The sequence below is a fragment of the Ursus americanus genome, chromosome 4 (genome assembly GCF_024610735.1).
Source record: "Ursus americanus isolate L20-20 chromosome 4, mUrsAme1.1.p, whole genome shotgun sequence".
NCBI lineage: Eukaryota > Metazoa > Chordata > Mammalia > Carnivora > Ursidae > Ursus > Ursus americanus.
The window spans coordinates 95,387,745-95,409,163 of NC_142130.1; the positions used below are offsets into that span (position 1 = coordinate 95,387,745).

At 53.2% G+C, this 21,419-nt stretch overlaps 2 protein-coding genes across 8 annotated transcripts in view; one reads left to right on the top strand and one right to left on the bottom strand.

The window, feature by feature from the left end:
* Nucleotides 1–12,039, bottom strand: part of TMPRSS2 (transmembrane serine protease 2) — a 32,885-nt gene extending 20,846 nt beyond the window's left edge. The window contains exons 1-3 of one of the 6 annotated variants that reach the window (XM_045813491.2): nt 11,940–12,039; nt 3,101–3,171; nt 996–1,218 (exon numbers count right to left, since the gene is read on the bottom strand). In XM_045813491.2, the coding sequence (XP_045669447.1) occupies nt 996–1,218; nt 3,101–3,115 (238 nt within the window). In that variant the 5' untranslated portion in view covers nt 3,116–3,171; nt 11,940–12,039. The other 5 variants (XM_045813493.2, XM_045813492.2, XM_045813494.2 and 2 more) reach the window with 5 other exon arrangements.
* A 106-nt stretch (nt 12,040–12,145) lies between these two features.
* On the top strand, nt 12,146–14,281 carry LOC148110307 (uncharacterized). 2 transcript variants are annotated; one of them, XR_015724278.1, is made up of 3 exons: nt 12,146–12,679; nt 13,179–13,352; nt 13,492–14,281. XR_015724278.1 is itself a non-coding variant. In XM_087861811.1 (3 exons), exons 1-3 carry the CDS (start codon nt 12,467–12,469, stop codon nt 13,246–13,248), a joined length of 336 nt encoding a protein of 111 aa, XP_087717937.1. In that variant the 5' UTR covers nt 12,146–12,466; the 3' UTR covers nt 13,249–14,281. The 2 variants fall into 2 exon arrangements, 1 of the variants encoding a protein (XP_087717937.1); XM_087861811.1 differs by adding an exon at nt 12,938–12,990 and having other exon boundaries at nt 13,179–14,281.
* The last annotated feature ends 7,138 nt before the right edge of the window (nt 14,282–21,419 follow it).

Below are 21,419 nucleotides of genomic sequence, written 5' to 3' on the forward strand. Positions count from 1 at the left end.
GAAATTCACTTTATTATATTACTCTTTACCTGTCCACGCTCCGTGTACATGCACGCTCGCAAAATGAAGAAAACACAGTCAGCAAAAACGTTAATTGTCTAGCCACTAGTACTCATACTAGCTGTGCTAGTACTAACTGTACTAGTACTCTGCCGGCCTAGTTTACCCAGCAGTTCTCAACACTTCCACTGCTACACTCAAAGCTGGGAGGCGCGGGGCACCTGTGTGGCTCAGCCGGCCGAGCGTCTGCCTTTGGCACAGGTCATGATCCCAGCATCCCGGGACCCAGCCCCACCTTGGGCACCTTGCTCAGCATGGAGCCGGCTTCTCCCTCCGCCCCTCCCCGACCCCTGCCCATGCGTGCAAGCTCTCTCTCTCAAATTAATAAAATCTTTAAAAAAAAACAAAAACTCGGAGAGCTTCAAGAAGAAAGGAGCTGAACAAGAGTTAGAAAGAAGCGCATGGCTCTGAAGGGATCAGCCCTTGGAGCCCTCACTGCTCTGTCCACGAGACCCTTAAAGCCCAGACATACTTCCAAGTGCCAACCACACCACACTTCCATTCGCTGAGCGCGAAGCCCTCGTCCAGCATCTTACATGTGACTTGCGGTATGCAGGGAACAGCGCCACAAACGAAGGGTGGGTAGGTGACCCCCGCATCGGAGCTCACCATTCACTCAGGGTGATGCCTCGACAAGCCGCACAGGCAAGCACAGGGCAGAGAGGCCCGGCCGGGAAGACCACCTCGGGTGGTGGTACGGGCCAAGCTGGGACAGGAGAGTTAAGGAAAGTGAAGGAAGGCGCTCTGCAGCCTGACAGCTCTCCAAGGGCCCCAGGCAGGAGGGAGAGGGGCAGTGACAGGTGTGACAGCGAGGGAGAGGGGAAGGGCATGGGGCCAGCCCCAGCAGACGGAGGACAGTGAGCGACAGAGCCCCCTGGAGAACACGGACCCCCACGCCGGTTCTGCTGTAGGAAAGAAACGCAAAAGGGTCCTACTTGCAGTGCATGTGGTCCCCGAAGGGGACTTGGGCTGCACGCGGACGGCAGGTGTCGAAGTGTGCGTCGGCACCCTCGGGGTGTACTGGGGCACCACGGGCGGGTAGTACGGGGCCGGATACACCGGGTAGGCGCTGGGGACCGCGGCGGGCCGTGCGGGATAGAGGCTTTCAGGCTGGTATCCGTGGTTTTCATAGTAAGGTCCGTCTCCTGGCGGTGACCCCTGAACAATGAAAGAGAAGGTGAACGATGTAAAACCCCAGGAACCCTCGAGGTCAGGCGTGCGTCCGTCACACTTAGACAAGGGGCCAAAACGCTGCTGCAGATTCTTATCGGGCTGAACACTGAACTTACCTGGACTAAGAACTAACCAGAACTTTCAACTAATTGTCAACAGTTTTTATATTTGTTTGTTTACTGACCATTTTTTGAAATGAAGAGAAAGTAAATGGTCAACACTGAGATTTAGTAGAAAAAAATTTAAAGAAAACTTGTGTAGCAGTCTGGGCAGGAGTCAACACCGAAACCCTGAGATGGAGATTATAATGACAGCAGTCCCCTACGATGGCGCAGGTGTGACACATGGACCCATTTTGCAGAGAGGAATGTGAGTGATAGGTTCACACTATACATGTTATTCTAAAAGTTCCTTTTCCACCTCCCTTAGGACATGCATCACCCTTTGCTAAGGGACATTAAAGAGTTAGCCACGGCTGTCCAGCTGCGATGAGGTGCTCCCAGGGCACTGCAGCCGCTGGGTCTCTGCGCACACCCCATGGGGGTATGGCCCCAGCGGCAGCTTTTATTCCAGCCCATCCATCTCCTTGGAATGCCCTTCTCGCCCTCTGCCCACTTAAACACTGCTTTCTCTGGCTGCCCCTGCAAGGCCCCAGCCGGCCACCCGGGACCGCGCCGGCCAGCCTGCGTGTCCCCTGCTCCCGCCATCCTCAATCACCCACTGGCAAGGCCACGCAGGGAGGTCACATTTGCCCTCCTATCTGAGGGCCCCTCAAACTTCCTGCTCATTCATTTATCCTCCTGCTTCTTGTTGACCGTGGTCTCAGATAGGACTGGTATTCTGAGCCCAGGCAACGCAATGCTTAGCATTTGAAATGAGGCCTCCAGGGAAGCGAGATTATACAGGAACGAGCCAAGTGCTGGCAGCCAGAGTTCACCTCTGCTTAATAACTCACCGGAGCTCTCCGGAGCTCTCCTTCACAAGTCCGAAGATGGTAACTCTGAACCACAGCAGTGGACAGAAAGGGAAACAGTGTAATCTCTAATCTAAACAGGGCACCAAAGGCCAAAGAAAAGTAGCACATGGGTTTGGTCTCTATCAGAAGCATCTAAGAACATGCTGTCCCACCCCAAAAAGGTTGTGGCAGGCATAGCAGTCTGTCCCGGCAAAGTCCTGTGCAGGGGATATGACATTTAAAATGGATCCAGTGAAAATAAAAACCAGCAACAGCTAAAGAGGGAAAAGCAAAAGGGCTATTTTCCAGATACAAGATACGGAAAATGTTGGTTATTAACCACAACTCTGTATTGCATGCACGCATTCCCAGGGATAAGATGAACCAGTGAGATATAATGGGGAACAAAGATAACTGCATTTGTCTCCAGAGTTGTTTCGGGGGCGGGGGGCATCCAGGAAGAGGGACAGTCAGCCCAATGTTACATTCAATCACGGCCTCTCCGGTTTATCCGGAAGTTGGGCTGCCCAGGGGTGTGCTGGCCAGTGATGCCCCCACACACCTGTTCCTCCCTGGGACTTACTCCCTCCCGGCACCCCTGCACCCCTGGCTGTCCCCACAGCTCACCCCGAAACTCACCCACAGGGCAGGAAGAGAAGAGGCCCAGGTGAGCAGTGCATAGCCCATACCCACCCGACAGCTCTGGGGCACTCTCTGGGGGCGCAGCCGCTGTGTGCCTGCACCCTGACCCACTCCCACCCACCCTAACAGAGAGGCGCCCTGACCAGCACCCACGGAGCACACGCGTTCCCCGCAGCCAGCTCTTAAAATGCTGCCCAACACATTTCGGAAAATAACAGCGGGAATAAGGGAACAAAGGAAAGACTGGGAAGGTAATAATTAACCACTTACTGAGTTTAAAGCCATCCTGATTTTATCAGCCGCATCAGGTAATGGCAAAGCCGTGGGACGTCCAAGATGACCTAGAAGAACGAACGATAAGACTGTGATTTTGATACCAGTTAGTTCTTAGGAGACACACGGAGAAGGAACTAGAAGACGTTCTAGACGAGAGTCAGCTCTCTCCGGAGCAAATAGCAGTTTTCCCTCATTCACCTTGGAATTCACCTTCGCCCGCCTCTTCCCCACACAACGCAGGCGCAAGGAGCTTGGGGCTCGCCTGCCTTGGGGTCCAGGGCTGGCTGTTGGTAACAAAGCTCTCGCCGCGGCCGAGACGTCTGCCAGGCTGCCTCTGGCAACGGAGGACACAGGGAAGGGACTAGAAGTGGGCACAAGGTGACTACTCACTGACCCTCAAGTTCGGGGGAGGTTAAAGGGGGGCAAAGACCCGGGGTCAACTCAAGGCACTGTCACGCCCCAGCGGCATCATCAGGCCGGCGCCTGCAGCTCTCAGAGGCTGGGACAAAAATGGATGTGGCGTTGGGCACAGTCCCATTCGGGTAAGGATTTAAGGATGGGGTCCAGGGAAGCCACAGCAGGCCATGAGACGCCCCTTGCTCACTCCTGCAGACGGTCCATGGGGAGGAGGGGTGGGCACCCAGCGTGGAGCAGGTGGTCCAGAACTGTGCACCAGATGGAAACCACACCTGACTTTCTGAATAAGCCACGTGGAATCTCCCACTTCTTAACAAACGCATGGGGGAAAAATTCCATAAAACACCCACATGCCCCCATTTCTTCACGTACTACCCCAAACCCAGAAAAGAAAACATTTCAGAACTAACCATTTTGACAGTTTCTAAGGTTTGCGGTAAAATCTGTTGTTTGCCGATGTTTGTGAACAGTTAACAGTAATTTCTAGAAAAACCATCAGCATGGAATGCCTCCATTCTGGCATCACTCTTCCTCCTGAGAGCACAAGAAGAGCTTCTCTCCGCCCCTCCCTGCTGTCTTGGAATGATCAAAGAATAGTTCAAGAAACAGCCTTCCAGGTCCTGCATCCACAAGACCACATTCCCGATGAGAAAGCACTGGGCTTCACACCACCTGTAAGGCGCCGGGCACCCAGTCGGGGCTCAAACGGCAGCAGGCAGCAGGGTGCGGTCGTGAAGCCCATGACCTCTGGGACCTGGGGCACATCAGTGTTCCCGGGCCTCAGTGGTTTCATCTGCAAAAGGAGGTAAGAGGAGCCGCCACTACAGGGTTGCCGGGGTGTGAAATGACTTATTACCGATGTAGCTCTCCGTGCCTGGAATGTGCTGCAGACAAATAAAAGTGATTATAAAGCCGACAGATGTTGCCTCCAGGGGGCGGGGGGGAGGTGACTGATATGCATTTGCAGGTTTGCAGGTTTGCAGATTTGCATCTGGTATTTCTCCCAAAGTCCCAAGTCCATCAACTCTCAGAAGCTGGTGGAGCTAAATGCGAGAGAACCCGCTAAGCCCACTTGCTGCGTTCTATCCCCAGAGCGCAATGATGATGGGACTCGCTAAACCAAAAACAAACAAAAACCCACAACAAACATTAACTTGCTATAAATAAAAAATGTGAGTTTGGCTTTTTAATCTTGGGAAACCTCCAATGAATAGGTCACAATAAAAATGCACCAGGTCACTTATTTACTTTTCACATAAAGCTAAAATACAAGAATGAAGGGGCGCCTGGGTGGCTCAGTTGGTTAAGCGTTCAACTCTCAGTCTCAGCTCAGGTCTTGGTCTCAGGGTCATGAGTTCAAGCCCCATGTCGGGCTCTAGGCTGGGCGTGGAGACTACTTAATTAAAAAAAAAATACAAGAATGAGTTCATATTGATAGCTTTGAGACTTTTTTTAAGTTTAAATAAAAGGTCAACACCTTTCTGGGTACGAGGAAAGAAAACTGTCCAAAATACAGGTGGGAGGGTCACTGTGTAAGCCTTTAAATGGTGTGGTCCCCACCTATTAATACACCTGTCCTGTGTCTGCTCCTTAAAGATGTCAGGACAGTACCCCACTCCACTCCGGTCCATGCGGGGCAAAAAATCGCAGCACGCCCCTGAGGTTACTCTCCGAAGCATCCTGCCCAGAGCAAACATTCTCAGCCCTCTGGTCTCCAACTCCCCGCACCTCTGAGCTGTCTCACCAGTTCGAGGTCTGGGTGCAGTTTCAGGAAATGAGAATTCGATCCCCCTGGCGGCGTTCCCAGTGTAAGAGCCCTCTGAAAGGAAGGATCGGGCAGCGCTCGAAATCCACGCTTCCAATCCATTTGCGGTCCCTGACAGCGGGAGACCAGGGAGCCAGGGAAGGAAGGCGCTCAGGCGGGCGAGGCCATGAATGATGCAGTAAAAGCCACAGGACCCAGAAGTAATCACGGGATAATCCTATCTCGTCCAGAGATCCCACGGCCCACAAAACCTTAGAGCCAGAAACACCCAGGGCGCCCAGATGGGCCTCCGTGGACTTTGGAACAGGAGATGGGAGCCGGGCTGCCTGTAATTTCTCTGGCCGGAAAGCAGGGAAGGGGAAGTGCCTCCCTCTGGGACTGGATTGCAGGGACGACCACCATCCAACACGACCAGGGGCCACACTGGGTCCGGCTCATGTTCAAAACACGCATTTACATTGGGGGCACCTGGGTGGCACAGCAGTTAAGCATCTGCCTTCGGCTCAGGGCGTGATCCCGGCGTTCTGCGATCGAGCCCCACATCAGGCTCCTCTGCTGGAAGCCTGCTTCTTCCTCTCCCACTCCCCCTGTTTGTGTTCCCTCTCTCGCTGGCTGTCTCTATCTCTGTCAAATAAATAAAAAATCTTAAAAAAATAATAAAACAAAACAAACCACACGCATTTACATAAATAAGGTTGTGCGTCCAAAAAAACACACAAAACAAAACAGATCACACAGACACAAAACCGCAGGCATCTCCACAGTGAGGTACGTCCCTGCAGCAGGATTTTGGACAGAGCAAGACCGCCGGGATAGTGAGATGACACTGGTTCTCAAATGCTCTTTCCTGTCACTTAGAGGACACGGATGACTGTCCCTGATTCCGGAAAGCCAGCCATAACAAAGCCGTTTTCCTTCAAGTGACAGAAGAGCAAATGTGTGACCAAGTTCCTCGTCCCTCCTTGTGCTTGGCCAGCTCCCGCGCCAGCACGGACAGAACGGCCCCCTTGAGTCACACAACACAACACCGTGGTTTCAGTCACTCCAGCCTCTTTTCAGAGCTGAGTCATCCCGGCACCTGCCCGGCCCGGCTCAGCAGTCCCGAGCGGTGGAGACCTGCCTGCGCCCCATGACGTGACGAAGTTCTTTCCAACCACAAGAGCTTTTTCTTTGGGGATCTCAGCAAGCACTTCCTGGAGATGTCCTTTGAAAACCAGCAAACCGATGCAAATGAGGCCAAGCTCACAGATTCGGCCTCCCATCCAGGGGCCCCAGGTCTTCCCTATAACGCAGTCCCTGCTGCGCTCGCTGCTCACCACCAGCAAGGGCTGCACGGAGCCCCACTGGGCGCCTTCAAGACGCCGGGGGGTGTGATGGAGGTGTGACAGGGTGACGAGGCCCCACCGTCCTTGACCCCTGTCGCCCCTCCTTCAAACTCCAAAGCAAGCAACACCAATAGAAACTCCCCATCCAATAAACAAGTGGCCACTGAGACCCCTTAGGCCTCAACCACGGCATAAAATGACATCAGACGGAAAGATGCCCTCGTATCCTGCTGCAGATACAAAGCGCGGTTAGACGCCTGTACGGGACAGCGGTGGGTTTAAGTAACAGTCCCGCATAAGCAAGTCTAAGACGATCAGACGAAAGGCCTGCGCAGTGCTTCACACCAGAATGAGAGACAGACAGAGACAGAGGCAGAGGCAGAGACAGAGACCTCACCTCAGGAGAGCTGCTGCCTGCATCTTCCACGTTTCTTTTGCTATGAATGCCTCATTGTCCCAGCGCGATTGCAAACTGTTTAGGGCAGGAATGGGGTCGGATCCTTTTTTCTTGCTTTCTTTCAAGCTAAGCTCTGCAGCGTACAAGAAAGCGTTCCACTATTTTTCGAGTTCCAGAGGCCAAATGAGTAAGACGGAATTTGAGAGAGAGGGCAGGCTGGGAAGCTCGCACCTGGACAAAACCAGCCTCCCAGGAAGGATGTGGGTGACCTCACGGCAGCAGGTGCGACACTGACTGCATACCTAACGTGACAGGCCCACTAGAGAGGCGCCCAGGTCCTTCCGGGAGGGAGGAGTCCCAAGACCGTGCAAAGGCCACGGCTAAGGGTTAAAGACTTCGCCCCAGCCCATCTGTGGAATAATCAGTAAACAGCGTTGTTTCAAGGACCGAGTGTGTCTGTTTCCAGCACCACGGCCAACACATGATGGGCACACAGTAATGACATCACGATGGCAACGAAGGTTTACCTGCCGGTATCAAAGGGATGGTTACGTGCGAAAGAGATTCAGCTTTTTTGGTGCAAATCCAAAGGATGAAAGAAAGCAGGATCCACAGGGCCGCAAGATCAGGAAGGCAGCTTTAACTCAACCCGGGAAAACCAAATTTCCAACAATGCCAGTTTAAATATTGATGAGTTGCCTTGGAGAGAACAGCGTTCTTCCAAGTGAGAAACATTCGATCCAATACTGGAAGGTGGGCTGTCCAAGCACGCTCTAGAACAGAACTGAGCTTTGGCTGGGGGGCCAGGCAGGATGATCTTTTATTTATTGCCTGTGGTCAGACACTCGCAGAACGAACTCCAAACCTGACATCCCTAGAAAACACAGGCTCCGTGTCCCCTGAGCTCTGAACAAGGGTTGAAATGAGGTCAGGTGCGGTGTCCCGCCAGGAAGGCTCCTTGGGGAGCAGCGGCCGTGAGGGACGCTGCACTGGGTCTCGTGCTCTCGTGAAACCTGGGCTGTTTCTTCTCCCAGTTCAGCTCTCACTTGAAGATATTTCTCTGTCGAGGCCTCTTCCTGGTTCCACGTGAGCTCCCAATCCTTCCGTCAGTTCTGCGCCTGCGTGAACTTCCATGAACTTCCAGACTTCAGCCATGGCGCCTGCCAACACTTTGTGCCCTTCAAACATTCCGTGCTTTCTTGTGCTATCTCTGCACGCTCGGCCCCTGCATACACACCCCGGTGATGCCTCACCGCCGAGCGCCGTCCACACCGACGAAATGCCTGGAGTTTTCACCCAGAGCAAGCTCTATCGTCTTCCTCCTGGACTCACCTCTACAAGCATGTCTTGTCTTTTATTTTCTTTTTTAAGATCTTATTCATTCATTTGAGAGAGAGCGCGCGCTTGCGTGCCAACAGAGAGAGCGGTGGGGGTGGGGGGAGGGAGAAGCAGGCTCCCTGCTCAGCAGGGGACTCGATCCCACGACTCCAGGATCACGATCTGAGCCAAAGGCAGATGCTTCAACGACTGGGCCACCCGGGCACCCCTACAAGCATATCTTTGAGCCACCTTCCCTCTTCAAAGTCCACACTGTTCACAATCCGAGTAACTGCCCACATCCCCACCAGAAAATCAGTGTCTTTCTCCCTCGATGCCTCTAAGGCTGACCATGACATTTCCACACATCCTGGTTCCTCTGCTTCCGACCACTGTCCAATGGCCAGGACAGACCAAGTCCCAGGCTGGCTCTTCTCCTTTCTGACCACAAGCCTTGCCTCTAGGCTGTCCCCTAAAATGGCCTGTTTGATCAGCCAAGCCCTTTGCAACTCCCCAGGATTCTGCATGTAGTTGGGACCAGGATGGTCACCGGCACAGAGCGTACGAGTCCCCTCCTCCATAGCCAGGCCCACTACTCCTGGACGCTTGCAAGCCAGGGCTCCCTGAGATGGCCTTTAGGGTCCCCAGAACCAAGCCAGGATGGGACTCACGTGATGCCCTTGCACTCCATCCCCAGAGGCCACCAACTTGTCCTGGGGCAGACCCAATGTCAGAGGGTCCCTGCAGATGCCCTGGAAAGGGGGGGGCAAGGAAGAGCAGCAACGGCTCAGCAGTTGTGGGAGTGGGGTGACCCCAGGAGATCCAGAGCAGAGGTGGGAAAGCACGAAGACCCCAAGTCCTCTCCAGACCCCCCTTTACCCACCTCATTAGCAGACCAGCTTCCAATCCTTAAGTAACCAAAACTGATCGGCCATTAAATCGACCCAGTCAATTTCCTTTCCATTTCCTGCCCCCATTAGCAAGGCTTGGACTTGGCTCCCAGCCCCCCAAACCTGAGATTTTCTGGAGGACTTAGAAAAATAGAGAAGTGAGCTCCACTGTCAGTCCGATGTAGTGACTGGAACCGGAGCAATGACCCCATATGATCACAAAACTCTCCCAGGACTCCAGCCACAGGTTTGGATGGGAAAGAGTGAGCGCTACCAGCCTGGATTCCTGGTGTTCACTTCCTGGGAGGCCCACATGTGTCTGGCTGCACTGTCTACAGGGACGTTTTGACCCGAGTCTTGTCCCTCATCGCCCCATTAGCCAGGGACCTCAGCCCTCTGCACTGCCACATCAAGGAGTCCCAGACAGTCCAGCCCAGGTCACTCTGGAAGATTCAGCACAGAGCGCAGGTGGGCCTGTGGGCAGGGGGAACCAGCCCGGCTCGCCAGCAAGCCCCTGCCGCATGAGGATTCCTTGGGCCCCGTTCTCAGCTCCCCTGGCCCTCCACAGTGGTACCTGTGACATTCCAATCTCCTGGAGGAAAAGGCAGTCACAGGACGGGCCAGAGCCCTACGGAGCCAGATGGCCAAGCTTCGCCCCCATGGCTTCCCACGGATTACAGGACCCTGGGCAAGCATCTTGCCTCTGCCTCAGTTGACTCACAGTGAAGTGAAGGACGTTATAAAGAGTTTGGAATGACACCTGGCTGGAAGAAAGTGTCTCATCCACGTTTGCTGTTATTCCAATACCACCGTGGCCACATTTTCTCCTACAACACCAGTGACTGAGCCCAAGGCTGAGCAGCCAAAGGTGTGAGACCCGAGCTCCAAGCCGTCTCCAGGCCTCTGGCAACAGCACAACCTTGCTAGGAGAAGGCTGACCTTGGGAATGCTAAAGAGGAAAGCAGCTTGAGGCCAAGAACAAAGGCCCATGCTGCCCACCCATTGATATTTAAAAGCAAAACACAAAACAAAAACAGAGGGTAAAGTGTTGAATGACAGATGTCCCCCGCACAAATCCTCAGTGGAGGGGGCTCCCCCAACTGGGGAGCTTAAGTGTGCTTGCCTGGTGGTGCCCTTGCTTTTCCAGATAACCCCAACCTCCTACAAGGTCTGCTGTGCGGGGGGCAGGGAGGCAGGCCTCACCTCTGGAAAAGCTGGGAAAACAGAAGCAACTCCCCAGTGACCAGGCTTCCCTCCACCTCTGTCAGCAGGGGCAGCCTGGGTGCCTGCACCCCCAGATTCCTGGGCCTGGGTAGTCTCTGCCCACATTCCCAGAGGCCACCTGCCTTGAGGGTAGGCTGGCACCCGCCTCACTTCCTGGAGAACCTTCCCCGACCTCACAGGCTAAGTCAACAAGCTTCCTCTCACTTCGGGTTTCCTAAACACCTTGGAACTCCGCTTGGCAGCCTTTGTAATTTTCCATGATTCGGGTGACCCTCTAACAGCTGCCAGTTCCCTGACGCAAGGATCAGCGCGCCCCTGGGTGCCCCCATCTTAGTCCCAGGACCACCGCGCCAGTTGGAATGGAGGAGGGCGCAGTCTCAGGGCCGAGCCCCTGGCTAGCGCCTGCCCACCCGGTAAACCCTGGGCTGCGAGCCACTAGGATTCATCTTCACCAGGCCCGCCGCCTGTGCGTTGGAAAGGGATTCGGGCTTCGCAATTCTGGGCCACCGCGCTGTGCCCTCAGGGCTCCGGGCACCCAAGTGCCGCCCTCTGGGGCTGGAAGCACAAACTCTGGGGCCGTAAGGCTATTCCGCAGGGCCCGTGAGACCGTGGGCAAGACATCCACTGCCAGGCTGGTGCGCTCCGCTGCTCAGCCACCGTCCCGAGTCCCGCTGGACGGCGTGCGTTGGACGGAAGCGCCCTGGGGCCCAGTCTTGTCCTGGCTGGGGGCGCACGCCCGGGGCCAGGGCCGCTACTCCCGGTCGGGCTCCTGCGGAACCCCGGTGCCCAGGAAGCTTGGCTCTGATCGCCACCGCCGGGGTCCGGGCTGCAGACAGTCCCTCCCCGTGACCGCAGAGCCGTTCGCGCCTCGCCCGGGGCCCCTCCGGGAGCCTTTCTCCGCCGTCCCCGCCGCGCCGGCCGTATCGCTCCCGGAATCTCAGCGAGTTTCCAGTTTCTCCCCACCTCGGGAGGGAACCAAGAAGCAGAAGGAGTTCAGGTAACACTCCGGAGCTGCAGAGATTTTCCCGAAACAAAGAAACGGATAGACAACTCTCTGTCCTCCTTGTCCCCCAAAAGAAGAGGCGCACCCCTGCTCCCCAGCTCCGGGCCGCAGGAGGCAGGTGGTCCAAGAGCCGACTCTGGCCAAGGGGGCCGACCCCGAGGGACCCGGAGGCAACTTCTACTCCGATCAAAGAGCCAGGGACCCGGAGCAACGTGCCCCGGCCGCGCGAAGCCAGCGCGGTGGCCGGAGAGAGGGGCGTTCGGAGCGGCGCACCCTCCAGCCCCACCGAGGGCCTTTGCCCGGCCCGGCCCGGAGCGTCCCGCCGGCGGGAGACGCACCTGCTCCGCTCGCGCTGCTCACACCTGGCCTCACGTCCAGCCGCCGCCACCTAGCGCGGGGGCCGCTTGGGGTGTCCCCCAGCGCCCAGATCCTTCCTTTCGCGCCTGGGGCCCGCACCCCAGACTCCGCACGGAGAACCGGCCGCGCGCCGCTTACCTGCGGCGCTCCGGAGCCCGGCGCTCTCCGCCCCTTGCCCTTCCTCCTCTTCCTCCGCCTCCTCCGCCTCCCGCCGAGCTCGTCTTCCTCTGTCCGGCGCCGAAGTCCCCGACGCTCCCTGGCTCTCGCTTTAATCCCGGGAGGCGGTATCCGAGTGCTCAGGGCGACACCCCTAAACGCGGTCCCGGGTCACCTCCGGCAGGGGGAGGGGACGGGCCGGTGCGGCGGCCCCGGGCGGGGCGGCCCCGGGCTGGGGCTGGGGCTGGGGCGGGGGCGGCGGCGGGAGGAGGAGGAGTTTCCGCCAGGAAAAGCCGGGGAAGCGCTCCGGGCTCCGGCCGGTTCGGGGGACCCGGTGACGCCCCGGGCTTCGTTCCCCACCCACCCCCCGGAGGCATTGTAGGGCTGGGAGGAGCGTGTGTCCCTCCCCTCGTCCCCTGGACCGCTCCTGTTGTGAGCGCTTCGAGTTTGGATTAAGGAAGGGAATTCTGGAGAGCACTGACGGAGTCCCCCGCGAGCCCCGCTGCTCCATGAACTCCCGGACCAGAGAGCCAGGCCCCAAGGACCGCTGGCCCGGCTCCACCGCCGATAACACAGGGCTGTGCGCCAAGGACCCTCCAGCCCGCCTGGGCCAGCCTTTCTTTGCCTTCAGCTCCGAAGTTCCTCCCACCCTCCCAACGCCCCCAGGAGTGGGGAGAGGTCTTCCCACGCACCGCGGGCAAGGGACGCCGGAGAAGAAAGGGGTAAGATAACCCTTAGTCCAGAAGGCTTGGCTTTTCCCTGCCCTTCAGAAGCTCTTTCCAGTGCTGTTTGCAACACACAAAGCAACATGAATTGCTCTGCAATAAAGTGGAATAGGAAGAAAACCTAATTCATTCCAAATCACATGCCTCCTTGACCTGGGAGCTGGGCTTTCCTAGTAATTTCTTCTCTCCCACCCTGTCTTTTGGCTCCCACCCTTAGATCCACAAAGGGGACCACCCACCTCTCCTATTTCACAGGTGTCCGGGCCGTCCCTAGTAGAAGACGTTCCAGGACCACGTACAGCTGAGAGGTCAGATTGTGTCCTGCCGCACGTCTCTTACTTCTGTTCTGGTGGTGTGTTTGGAGCTGTCTAGGAATGACACCGTTGTTCCAGCAACCCCCTGATGTCCACCTGCACACCAGTGGCATGTGTGTCTCTATATTCAGCCCTCTTCTGCGGGTTATGCGCTCAACATGCATTTCTCCTTCTCTTGACAGCTTCATGGAATTTTTGCTGGAGTACCCACACCTCCCGGCAGCCGGCCAGCCCCCTGGGGAGACCCCGTGACCTCAGCGCTGGAGGAGAGCAGGGAGCCAGGCTCTGGCTCAGCAACTTCATCTTCCCGCCAGAATGTCTGCTTCAGGGATAAACATACCACCCGCTTATGGCCAGTGAGATGTGGGGCTTAGGGAAGGAGGTTTGGGGGTTTTCTCCCTCTTCTAAGGGAACTCGCAGAGACCCACTTCCTTGCGCTCGGAGGAAGAAGCGAGTAGTCTCAGGAATTGTTGACCGCTGTCTTTCCATCACCAGGAAGCTAGCTCCAGATAAAGAAGCCTCCTCCATCAACAATGACAGCATAGAGAAGACTAGAAACCCAGTTCTTCTTGGCATCGTTGAACCACTGAATCAAACTGGCTCTGAAGTTAAGGCCACATTACCACTTCTTTCATGAATACAAGTGGAAAATCAGAATTGCTTACCAAGGGGAGTAGCTGTAATATAATGAAAACAATATACTAGTATTATATGTTAAAAAGAGGCAACAGAGTTCTGTTCATATGGCAGAGTAGATACCCTGAAATAATGCTTCCACTACAAAACGGAAAAGGCTGGCTAGACTATGTATTGTTAACGTTCTTTAAAATTAGAGGCGAATTTGCAGGAAAACCTGGGAAATCCTCAGACACAAAAGTGAAGTGGGAGTATCTATCTGGGGAAGTGAAGAAGGAATCACAGCGGCTGGCCCAGAGCCCGATACGGAGCTGGATCTCATGACCCTGAGATCATGACCTGAGCCAAAGCCAGGAGCTGGACGCTTAACTGACTGAGCCACCCAGGCGCCCCTAGAAGCAAGGATTTTTAGAAGATACTTAGCAGAAGGGCACCTGGCTGGCACAGTCGGTTAAGTGTCTGCCTTCAGCTCAGCTCATGATCTCAGGGTCCTGGGATCGAGTCCCGCATCAGGCGGGGAGTCTGCTTCTCGCTCTGCCTCTCTGCCCCCCCCCAACACATGCTCTGCCTCGCTCCTTCTCACACTCTCTCTCACACGTTCTTTCTCTCAAATAAATAAATAAAATCTTAAAAAAAAAAAAAAAAGAAATAGAGTTATTTGTTGATGATGTCCAACCCCAAAGAAGAAAAAATGGAATAAGGGGGAAAGAAGGACAAATAAAATGAAACAAAGAAGGCTGAAGGGAAAGACGAGAAGATTCAACCCAGAACAAAACAGGACGAAAAGAAAGCACAAAATATACATGGAGAAGTGTATGCAAAGTACATTAGCCACCGTTATACCTGTAAATACCCTGAACCGACTAAACCGTCCAGTTAATATGAATGGATTTGAAAAAAATACATATATTATCAGACTGTCTAGTTTTTTAAGACACGCATATGCTATGCTATTGATGAGACATATGTGGAATGAACATATGTAAAAGAAAGCTGGTTTAGCTATATTAATAATGGACAAAATAGGCCTGAGAAGAAAAAGCTTTATTGAGAATAAGGAGAGTCACTTATAATGATAAAGTAAATAAATTTGCCTGGAAAATATAGTAGTTGTGAACTTGCCTATACCTAACAACGCGGTTTCCGAAAAAGTATAAAGCAAATGTTTATAGAATTACAAGGTCTTTACAAACCCACCACCTTCTCTCTTGGCCATCAGAGGTCAAGCAAACAAAGTAATCAGTGAAAATACAGAAGACGTGAACAATACTGATGTGGTTCTGGAATATAGGGGAGGTTCGGTGGGGTGAGGCCCGGAGCCGACCACCAGGAAGGAATTCTGAGACGGGTCTGGTGCAAAATGGTGGTCTACGAAAGCCACGGAGAGGGGACCCCAGGGCAGAAAGAGCTGCTGCCCCCGCGGTTGTGAGCGGTGGCTGATTATATACATGCGAGTTGGGGGAAGTAAGAAAAAGGGAGGTTTCAAAAGGATTTTCATATGCTAAAGAAGACTCCCAGGATACCCGAGGCCTTGCCATTGTCAAGTGAAGGTTGTTTTTGACTCTAGCAAGGCATTAACATGAAGATAGTTGGGAGCTTCCGGGAGGAACAGTACACCCTGCCCGATTCAAGTATCTGTCAACCCGCTGCAGGTTATAAGGACGTTTAATTGTATCTACATTCCCTTCTGGAAGCTACGTTATTGATAGAAATGCTTTGTTCTTGTAAATTGCTGAGACTTTTGTAAACTGAGGGAGACTCCTGTCTTGCAGGATTGTGATCTTTCTAAGTTAACTGTTTGTTTTTTCCTTTCCTTAGCTTTAGGACCCCCAGGAGTGCAGGAAGAATATCGCATCTATGCCATCTGGGGGGGTGTGTGTGGGGAGGGGGGTGTCTGCTTCGTCCTCAGCTAGCCTTCTGCTCCCTCATCAACACAAGGGGCAAACTTTATTAATGGACATAAATAGACACTTACACCAAATAATTGACCAGATGATTTTCTAGGTTAATTCCTAGGAACAGTTAAGAAACTTATTATTCTAGTCTTTCAAAAATTCTTCCAAGGAGTCGAAAAACAAAATATTCCCTTATGTATCAATGCCTAAAATAGCAAAGATAGTTCAAGGGAAATCACAAGCCAATCCAACTCATGATTATATATGTAAAAACCGTAAACAAATATTAACGAAGTGAACCCAACACTCTACAAAAAAGATGATGACCAAGCTGGGTTTATCTCAGTAATAGAACGTTGCTTTAACATTAGAAATCTGTTAGTAGAGTTGAACACAGTCACATAAATCATAAAGCAATCTTAATATATTTGAAAAGAGCATTCAATAAAATTCAACGTGCCTCTGTGATTTAAACAAAAAAAAAAGTCCTTTGCAAAGATGAAATAGAAGGAAGCTTTCTTACCTGATGAAGGAGATCTAGAAAAATCTCGAAAATATCACCCTAAATGGTGAAATGGAAAGGATTGTGGCTAGGGTTCTACTCAACATTGTAAGGAATGTTTTAGCAAAGGTGAGAGATTAACCTGATGAGAATTACAAGGGAAGACACGAGTCAGTCATTATTTGAAGATGATTCCAACCAGCCCCTGGAAGTGCTCTTTTTAAATGTATCATTTACCGTAACAATGGTAGCGTGATTTTGTGGGAGAACGTCATTCTTAGAGGAGGCACGTGGATAGATGAAGGCATGAAGTGTCATGATGTCTGTAATTTAATTTCAAATGGCTCATCAAAAAAAAAAAAAAGCCACCTATGGGGAAATGTTAATAGTGGTTGACTCTAAGAGGGGTGAGTACATGGGTTCATTGTACTAATCTTTCAGTTTTCTGCATCTTTGAAATGTGTCCTCATAAAACGTTGAAAAAAAACCTACAAAGGTATACCACTTAAATGGCAACAAAAAATAAGCTACCTTGAATAAATCTTACCAACTATGTGAAAACTCTTATGGAGAAAATTATCAGCCTCTACGGAAAGGTATTAAAGACTAAACAAATAGAAAGAAATACAATTCATGTAGAGAAGATGTAGTATTATAAGGATGTCACCTGTCCCCTCCAATTGATGTCATACATTTAACATAATTGCAGCCAAAGTTCTGACACTGTGTGCTGGAGCTCCTCCATGAACTTGGTCGAAAATGTACACGCAAGAGCTCGAAGGGGCGAAGGGCCAAGGCACCCCTGTCAAAAGCATAGATGTGGCAGGATTCTTCCCAAATAAACTGTGTCAGAAGACCAGTTGTAGGAGATTGAGTCTGGTGACTTCATTATAAAAAGCTACACCAGGTCCTGGCCTGGGGAAAAGAAGAAACAGGGAATGGGGAAGGGAGCCAAGACATAGAAGCACGTATGTATGGAGACGTGAGGTGTTAACAGGGGGCATACAGCTGTGTGGAGAAGTCTCACGGAAACCGAGGCTCATGTAGAAAAGACGGAGTTCGAATCCTACGTCACATCAGACGTGTAAGTCAATTCGGGTGAATTAAAGACCATATGTGAAAATAAAAGTGCTAGAACTTTTAGGAGATGTGGTTTGCAATGACACGACTTCATCAGAATTCCCTACTTTGTGTGCACAAAGGGGTTAGGGTTGGACCATGAGGGATCTTGGGGGACCTGGAAGGCAGAAGTGAAGCAGGACTGGCTCTTGCACCCGTCTCGTGTTGCCAGTCAGCTGACACACCTCCGTGCATGAGGCGGTCACCAGGCCTTTCCCCCAGAGCCCCCAGCTTCTCCAGCTCCTGGGCCGGGGGTGTGTGTTTAGCTCTGCAACGACGAGCCCTTGCCCCAGCTTCTGTAGGGACACCCTCACCAAGGTCACGGGCAACCGTCTGGCCTCATGGGCTCCAGCCCCTGCATATGGGTTCCAGCTTGTCTTTGCTGTCCCCCACTTTACATCTGTTGTGGACTGAATTATGACCCCCCCAAATTCATATGTTGAAATCCTAACCCCCAATGTGACTGTACGTGGAGATAGGGCTTTTAGATCATTCAGGTGAAATGAGGTCACCACTGGCTTGGTGTTTGGTAGGGTTGATGGCCTGTATAAAAAGAGGAAGAGAGATCTCTGTATGTGTGTCTGACTGGCTCTGTCTCCCTCTCTTCCTGCTCACGCCCCAAGGAAGGGCCACATGAAGACACAGCAAGAAGGCTGCCATTTGCAAGCCAGGAAGAGGGTCCTCACCAGACACCAAACCGGCAGCATCCTCACCTTGGACTTCCAGCCTCCGGAACTCTGAGAAATAAACGTCTGTTGTTTCAGCGGCCCTGCCTGTGATACATTGCTGGAGCAGCTCCAGCTGAGCAAGATGACACCCTTCCCTGCCCTGGGCTCTTCAAGCTTCAGCATCGCAAGCAGAGACGAGGGGCACGTAGGGGCTGGTTGGCAGCTCCCTCAATGCGTGGTCTCAAGTCGTCTACCTGCTCCCCTGGAAAATACACACACACACACGCACGCACACGCACGCACATGCACACACACACCAGACTAGCAAAAATTAAAGTCACTCAATACCATGTATGGCCCAGACAGAGTCCGCTGGAAGGGAGGGGGCGAGAAGGGAGGAGGGTTTAAATCGCTACATCCACTTTATTAATTTTTTTTTTAAGATTTTATTTATTTATTCAACAGAGATAGAGACAGCCAGCGAGAGAGGGAACACAGCAGGGGGAGAGGGAGAGGAAGAAGCAGGCTCATAGTGGAGGAGCCTGATGTGGGGCTCGATCCCGTAACGCCGGGATCACGCCCTGAGCTGAAGGCAGACGCTTAACCGCTGTGCCACCCAGGCGCCCCGCTACATCCACTTTAAAAACCTTTTCAGTATCATGTTGAAGATAGCTAAACCTTTCACCCAGAAATTCCACTTACGCGTGCGCCCTAAAGACACTCTTGACGTGGGCCCAGAAACTTCCACGGGAATGTTCACAGAAGCACTGTTTCTACTGCAGAAACCTGGAAACCACCCAAGGACTGACAGGAAACTCCGGTCAGTTCTTTCTAATAGGAAAGGGGATACCTATGTACAGGTGTATTCAAAAGATCGAGAGTGGGCAAACCACAGCTGTACCCATTACCGGGAATAAATCCCACAAAATGTTGAGTGAAAAAGCAAGTTGTCCTAGGACACATGCAGGCGATTCCATTTACATAAATATCTAAACGTTCAACATTAGAGGGTATACTGCTCAGAGCATATACCGATACACATACTAAAACCGTGAAACATAGAAAGAAATGGGCAAACACAGATCTGGTATTGTGGTTTTCCCCAGTGGGAATGAGGGGCGTGTAACAGGAGAGGATACAAGGTGACAGGACCGACCGTCTAGTATTGGTGACAATCTGTTAGCTGGGACCATGATGACATAGGCGTCCCCTTTCTTTTCTCTTTATACCTTCTTTTTGTATTCTGTTGTATGTATAGAATATTTCATAATTTTAAAAGTAATGTACGCATAACCATTAAACTGACTGGTTTTAAATGTGTTCCCCTGAAAGCATGTCTGTGGATGGGAATGATCCGTGGTCTGCCTGTAATAAGCCCCTTGCCCCCACGCTATTTATGATGGAGAAGATAATTTTGTACTTTATTATTTTTTTAAAGATTTTATTTATTTATTTGTCAGAGAGAGAGTGAGAGAGAGGGAGAGCCCAACTGGGGGAGTGGGAGGCAGAGGGAGAAGCAGGCTCCCCACTGAGCAGGGAGCCTGATGCGGGGCTCCAATCCAGGACCCTGGGATCATGACCTGAGCCAAAGGCAGACGCTTCACTGACTGAGCCCCCCAGCGCCCCAATTTTGTCCTTTAGTTGTTGAGTTAACCAGGTCCAAGAGACCCCTTGGTAACCACAGTCAGAGGGAGGGGAAAGGTGGACACAGAATTTATTCGCAGCCAAGTGCTGTCGGAGGAGCGACAGGCACCTCAGTCACCTGAAACCTGCACATGGGATGTTGGGTGCGTCCTGCAGAGACGGGCAAGACCCCACCTGCACACCACTCCTGGGGAAGCACCCCCACTCCGTGGGCCACGTCAGGCAGACACCTTGGTCTCAGCGAGTTCTTCAGATGAATCCACATCCCAGTTGTTCAAACAAGGAAAAAGTGTTCACTATTTGTTCTTTCTCGCCGGTGAAGGAAGTTGCAAGGCTCGGCTCCAAGACTCAGCACACACTGCGACTCGGGCTCAGTGAAAATCACAATGACCTGGTATTCAACATCACCAGGGACCTCGTTAGGAGATGGGCGCCTACGTATCCCCATTTTACAGCTGAGGACACACGGTCTCCAGGAGGACACAGAGCTCACTGGGTCGCACAGGTGTGCTGAGACCAGAGCTGGGTCTCTGGTCCTGGGAGTCTCTTGGGCAGCTAAGTAGGCCTCCAGCCAGGGAGGCTGTTCTGCTACCAGAGCCCCCAAGTCCTAAAGGCCCTTGGCTCCAGTACCCAGAGGCAGGCAGTTCCGGAGAAAGGGGTTGTGCCAGGCGGTACGGGGAGCCCACAGAAGCTGTTAGTGAGGGAAGAACCCCTCTCATCTCCTGCTTCCCTTTGTCAGCCTCCTCGGATGCCCTGAGTCCCACGCAGCCAAACTTGGTCCTCCTTCCCAGCTGTTCTCAGCTCCAGGGGGAGACACCCCATGTGGCTGGACGTAGGATGGGGTGCTGGCTGGTGTGCACTCGCTGAGATCAGTGAGTTTCCTTGAGCCTGGCTCTGGAGGTTAAGTTATAACTTTAACTGTCCCCAACACACCTGAGTCATAATGACGGAGGGAACATAGGGTAATCGTGATAAAAATTTTCACTTGAGAAGGAGGGAAGGAGAAGCAGCATTTGGTGGTCCCATGGCTTCCCTTGGAGCCTGTCCCACAGGAAGGACCAGGCTTCCTGCCCTGCCGTCCTGAGAGGTCCTGGTGGCCCCCAGCTCTGCCCTCAGAGGACTTCCTTGATCCAGTGGGTTGAGGGGGGGGCTCTCCTTGCTTCCAAGCTGCCTGAGCCACGCTCTGCTACCCGGGGGATGCACCTGGAAGTGATGGGGGGAGGGATGACAGGGTTCTCTGGGCTAGACCAGGGCATCTCTGGCCTCAGGTCTGTGCCAGGCTTGCCGGGGTGTGGTATCCATTCACCAGAGTCCTCCAAGCTAGACTCAAGCCTGGTCTTCTGGCCTTGATGGCCAGTGTCCTGTCACAGAGAGCAGAGATGGTGGGAAGAGGTCCCACCACCTCCCTGGGAGACCCCCCTGCCCCGCCAGCCAGGCCAGGGAGGGGAGGCCACGCTCCGGCCTTTTGCATGACTTTGTGACCTTTCTCTTGCTTGGTGTCTTCTTTCGTCCACAGGTTAGGAATTCCTGAGCTGCCGGGGTACTCGTGGGCAGCTCCCCTTACCCCTCACAGGGATGAATGGACAGGGACACGGCCCAGTGCCTCCAAGGGGGTAGGTCCTCACATGCATGCTGGTCAGCTCCTGGCTACGCGTGCCTGCCCGCCCATCCTGGCCCTTGCACTGAGGCCCAGTCCCTGATTCCTAATCCCCCCACCTGCCCACCCCCCCCAAAATCCACAGCTGCCCCGCAGACAGCCGCCTGGCCTGAGAGCACAGCCCCTTTCTGAGGCCGTCTGCCTCCAACGGCTGGTCTGCTAGAGCCTGGATGCCGCCCTGGGAGCCAAAGCTGCCCAAGACGGTGCAGGATGCCTTAGGGGTGACGGCACGACAGCTCAATGCTTCGCTCTGCCTGACTCTGCCACCTTCGCTCCCCGAAGCGTTGACCCCAGTAACACTC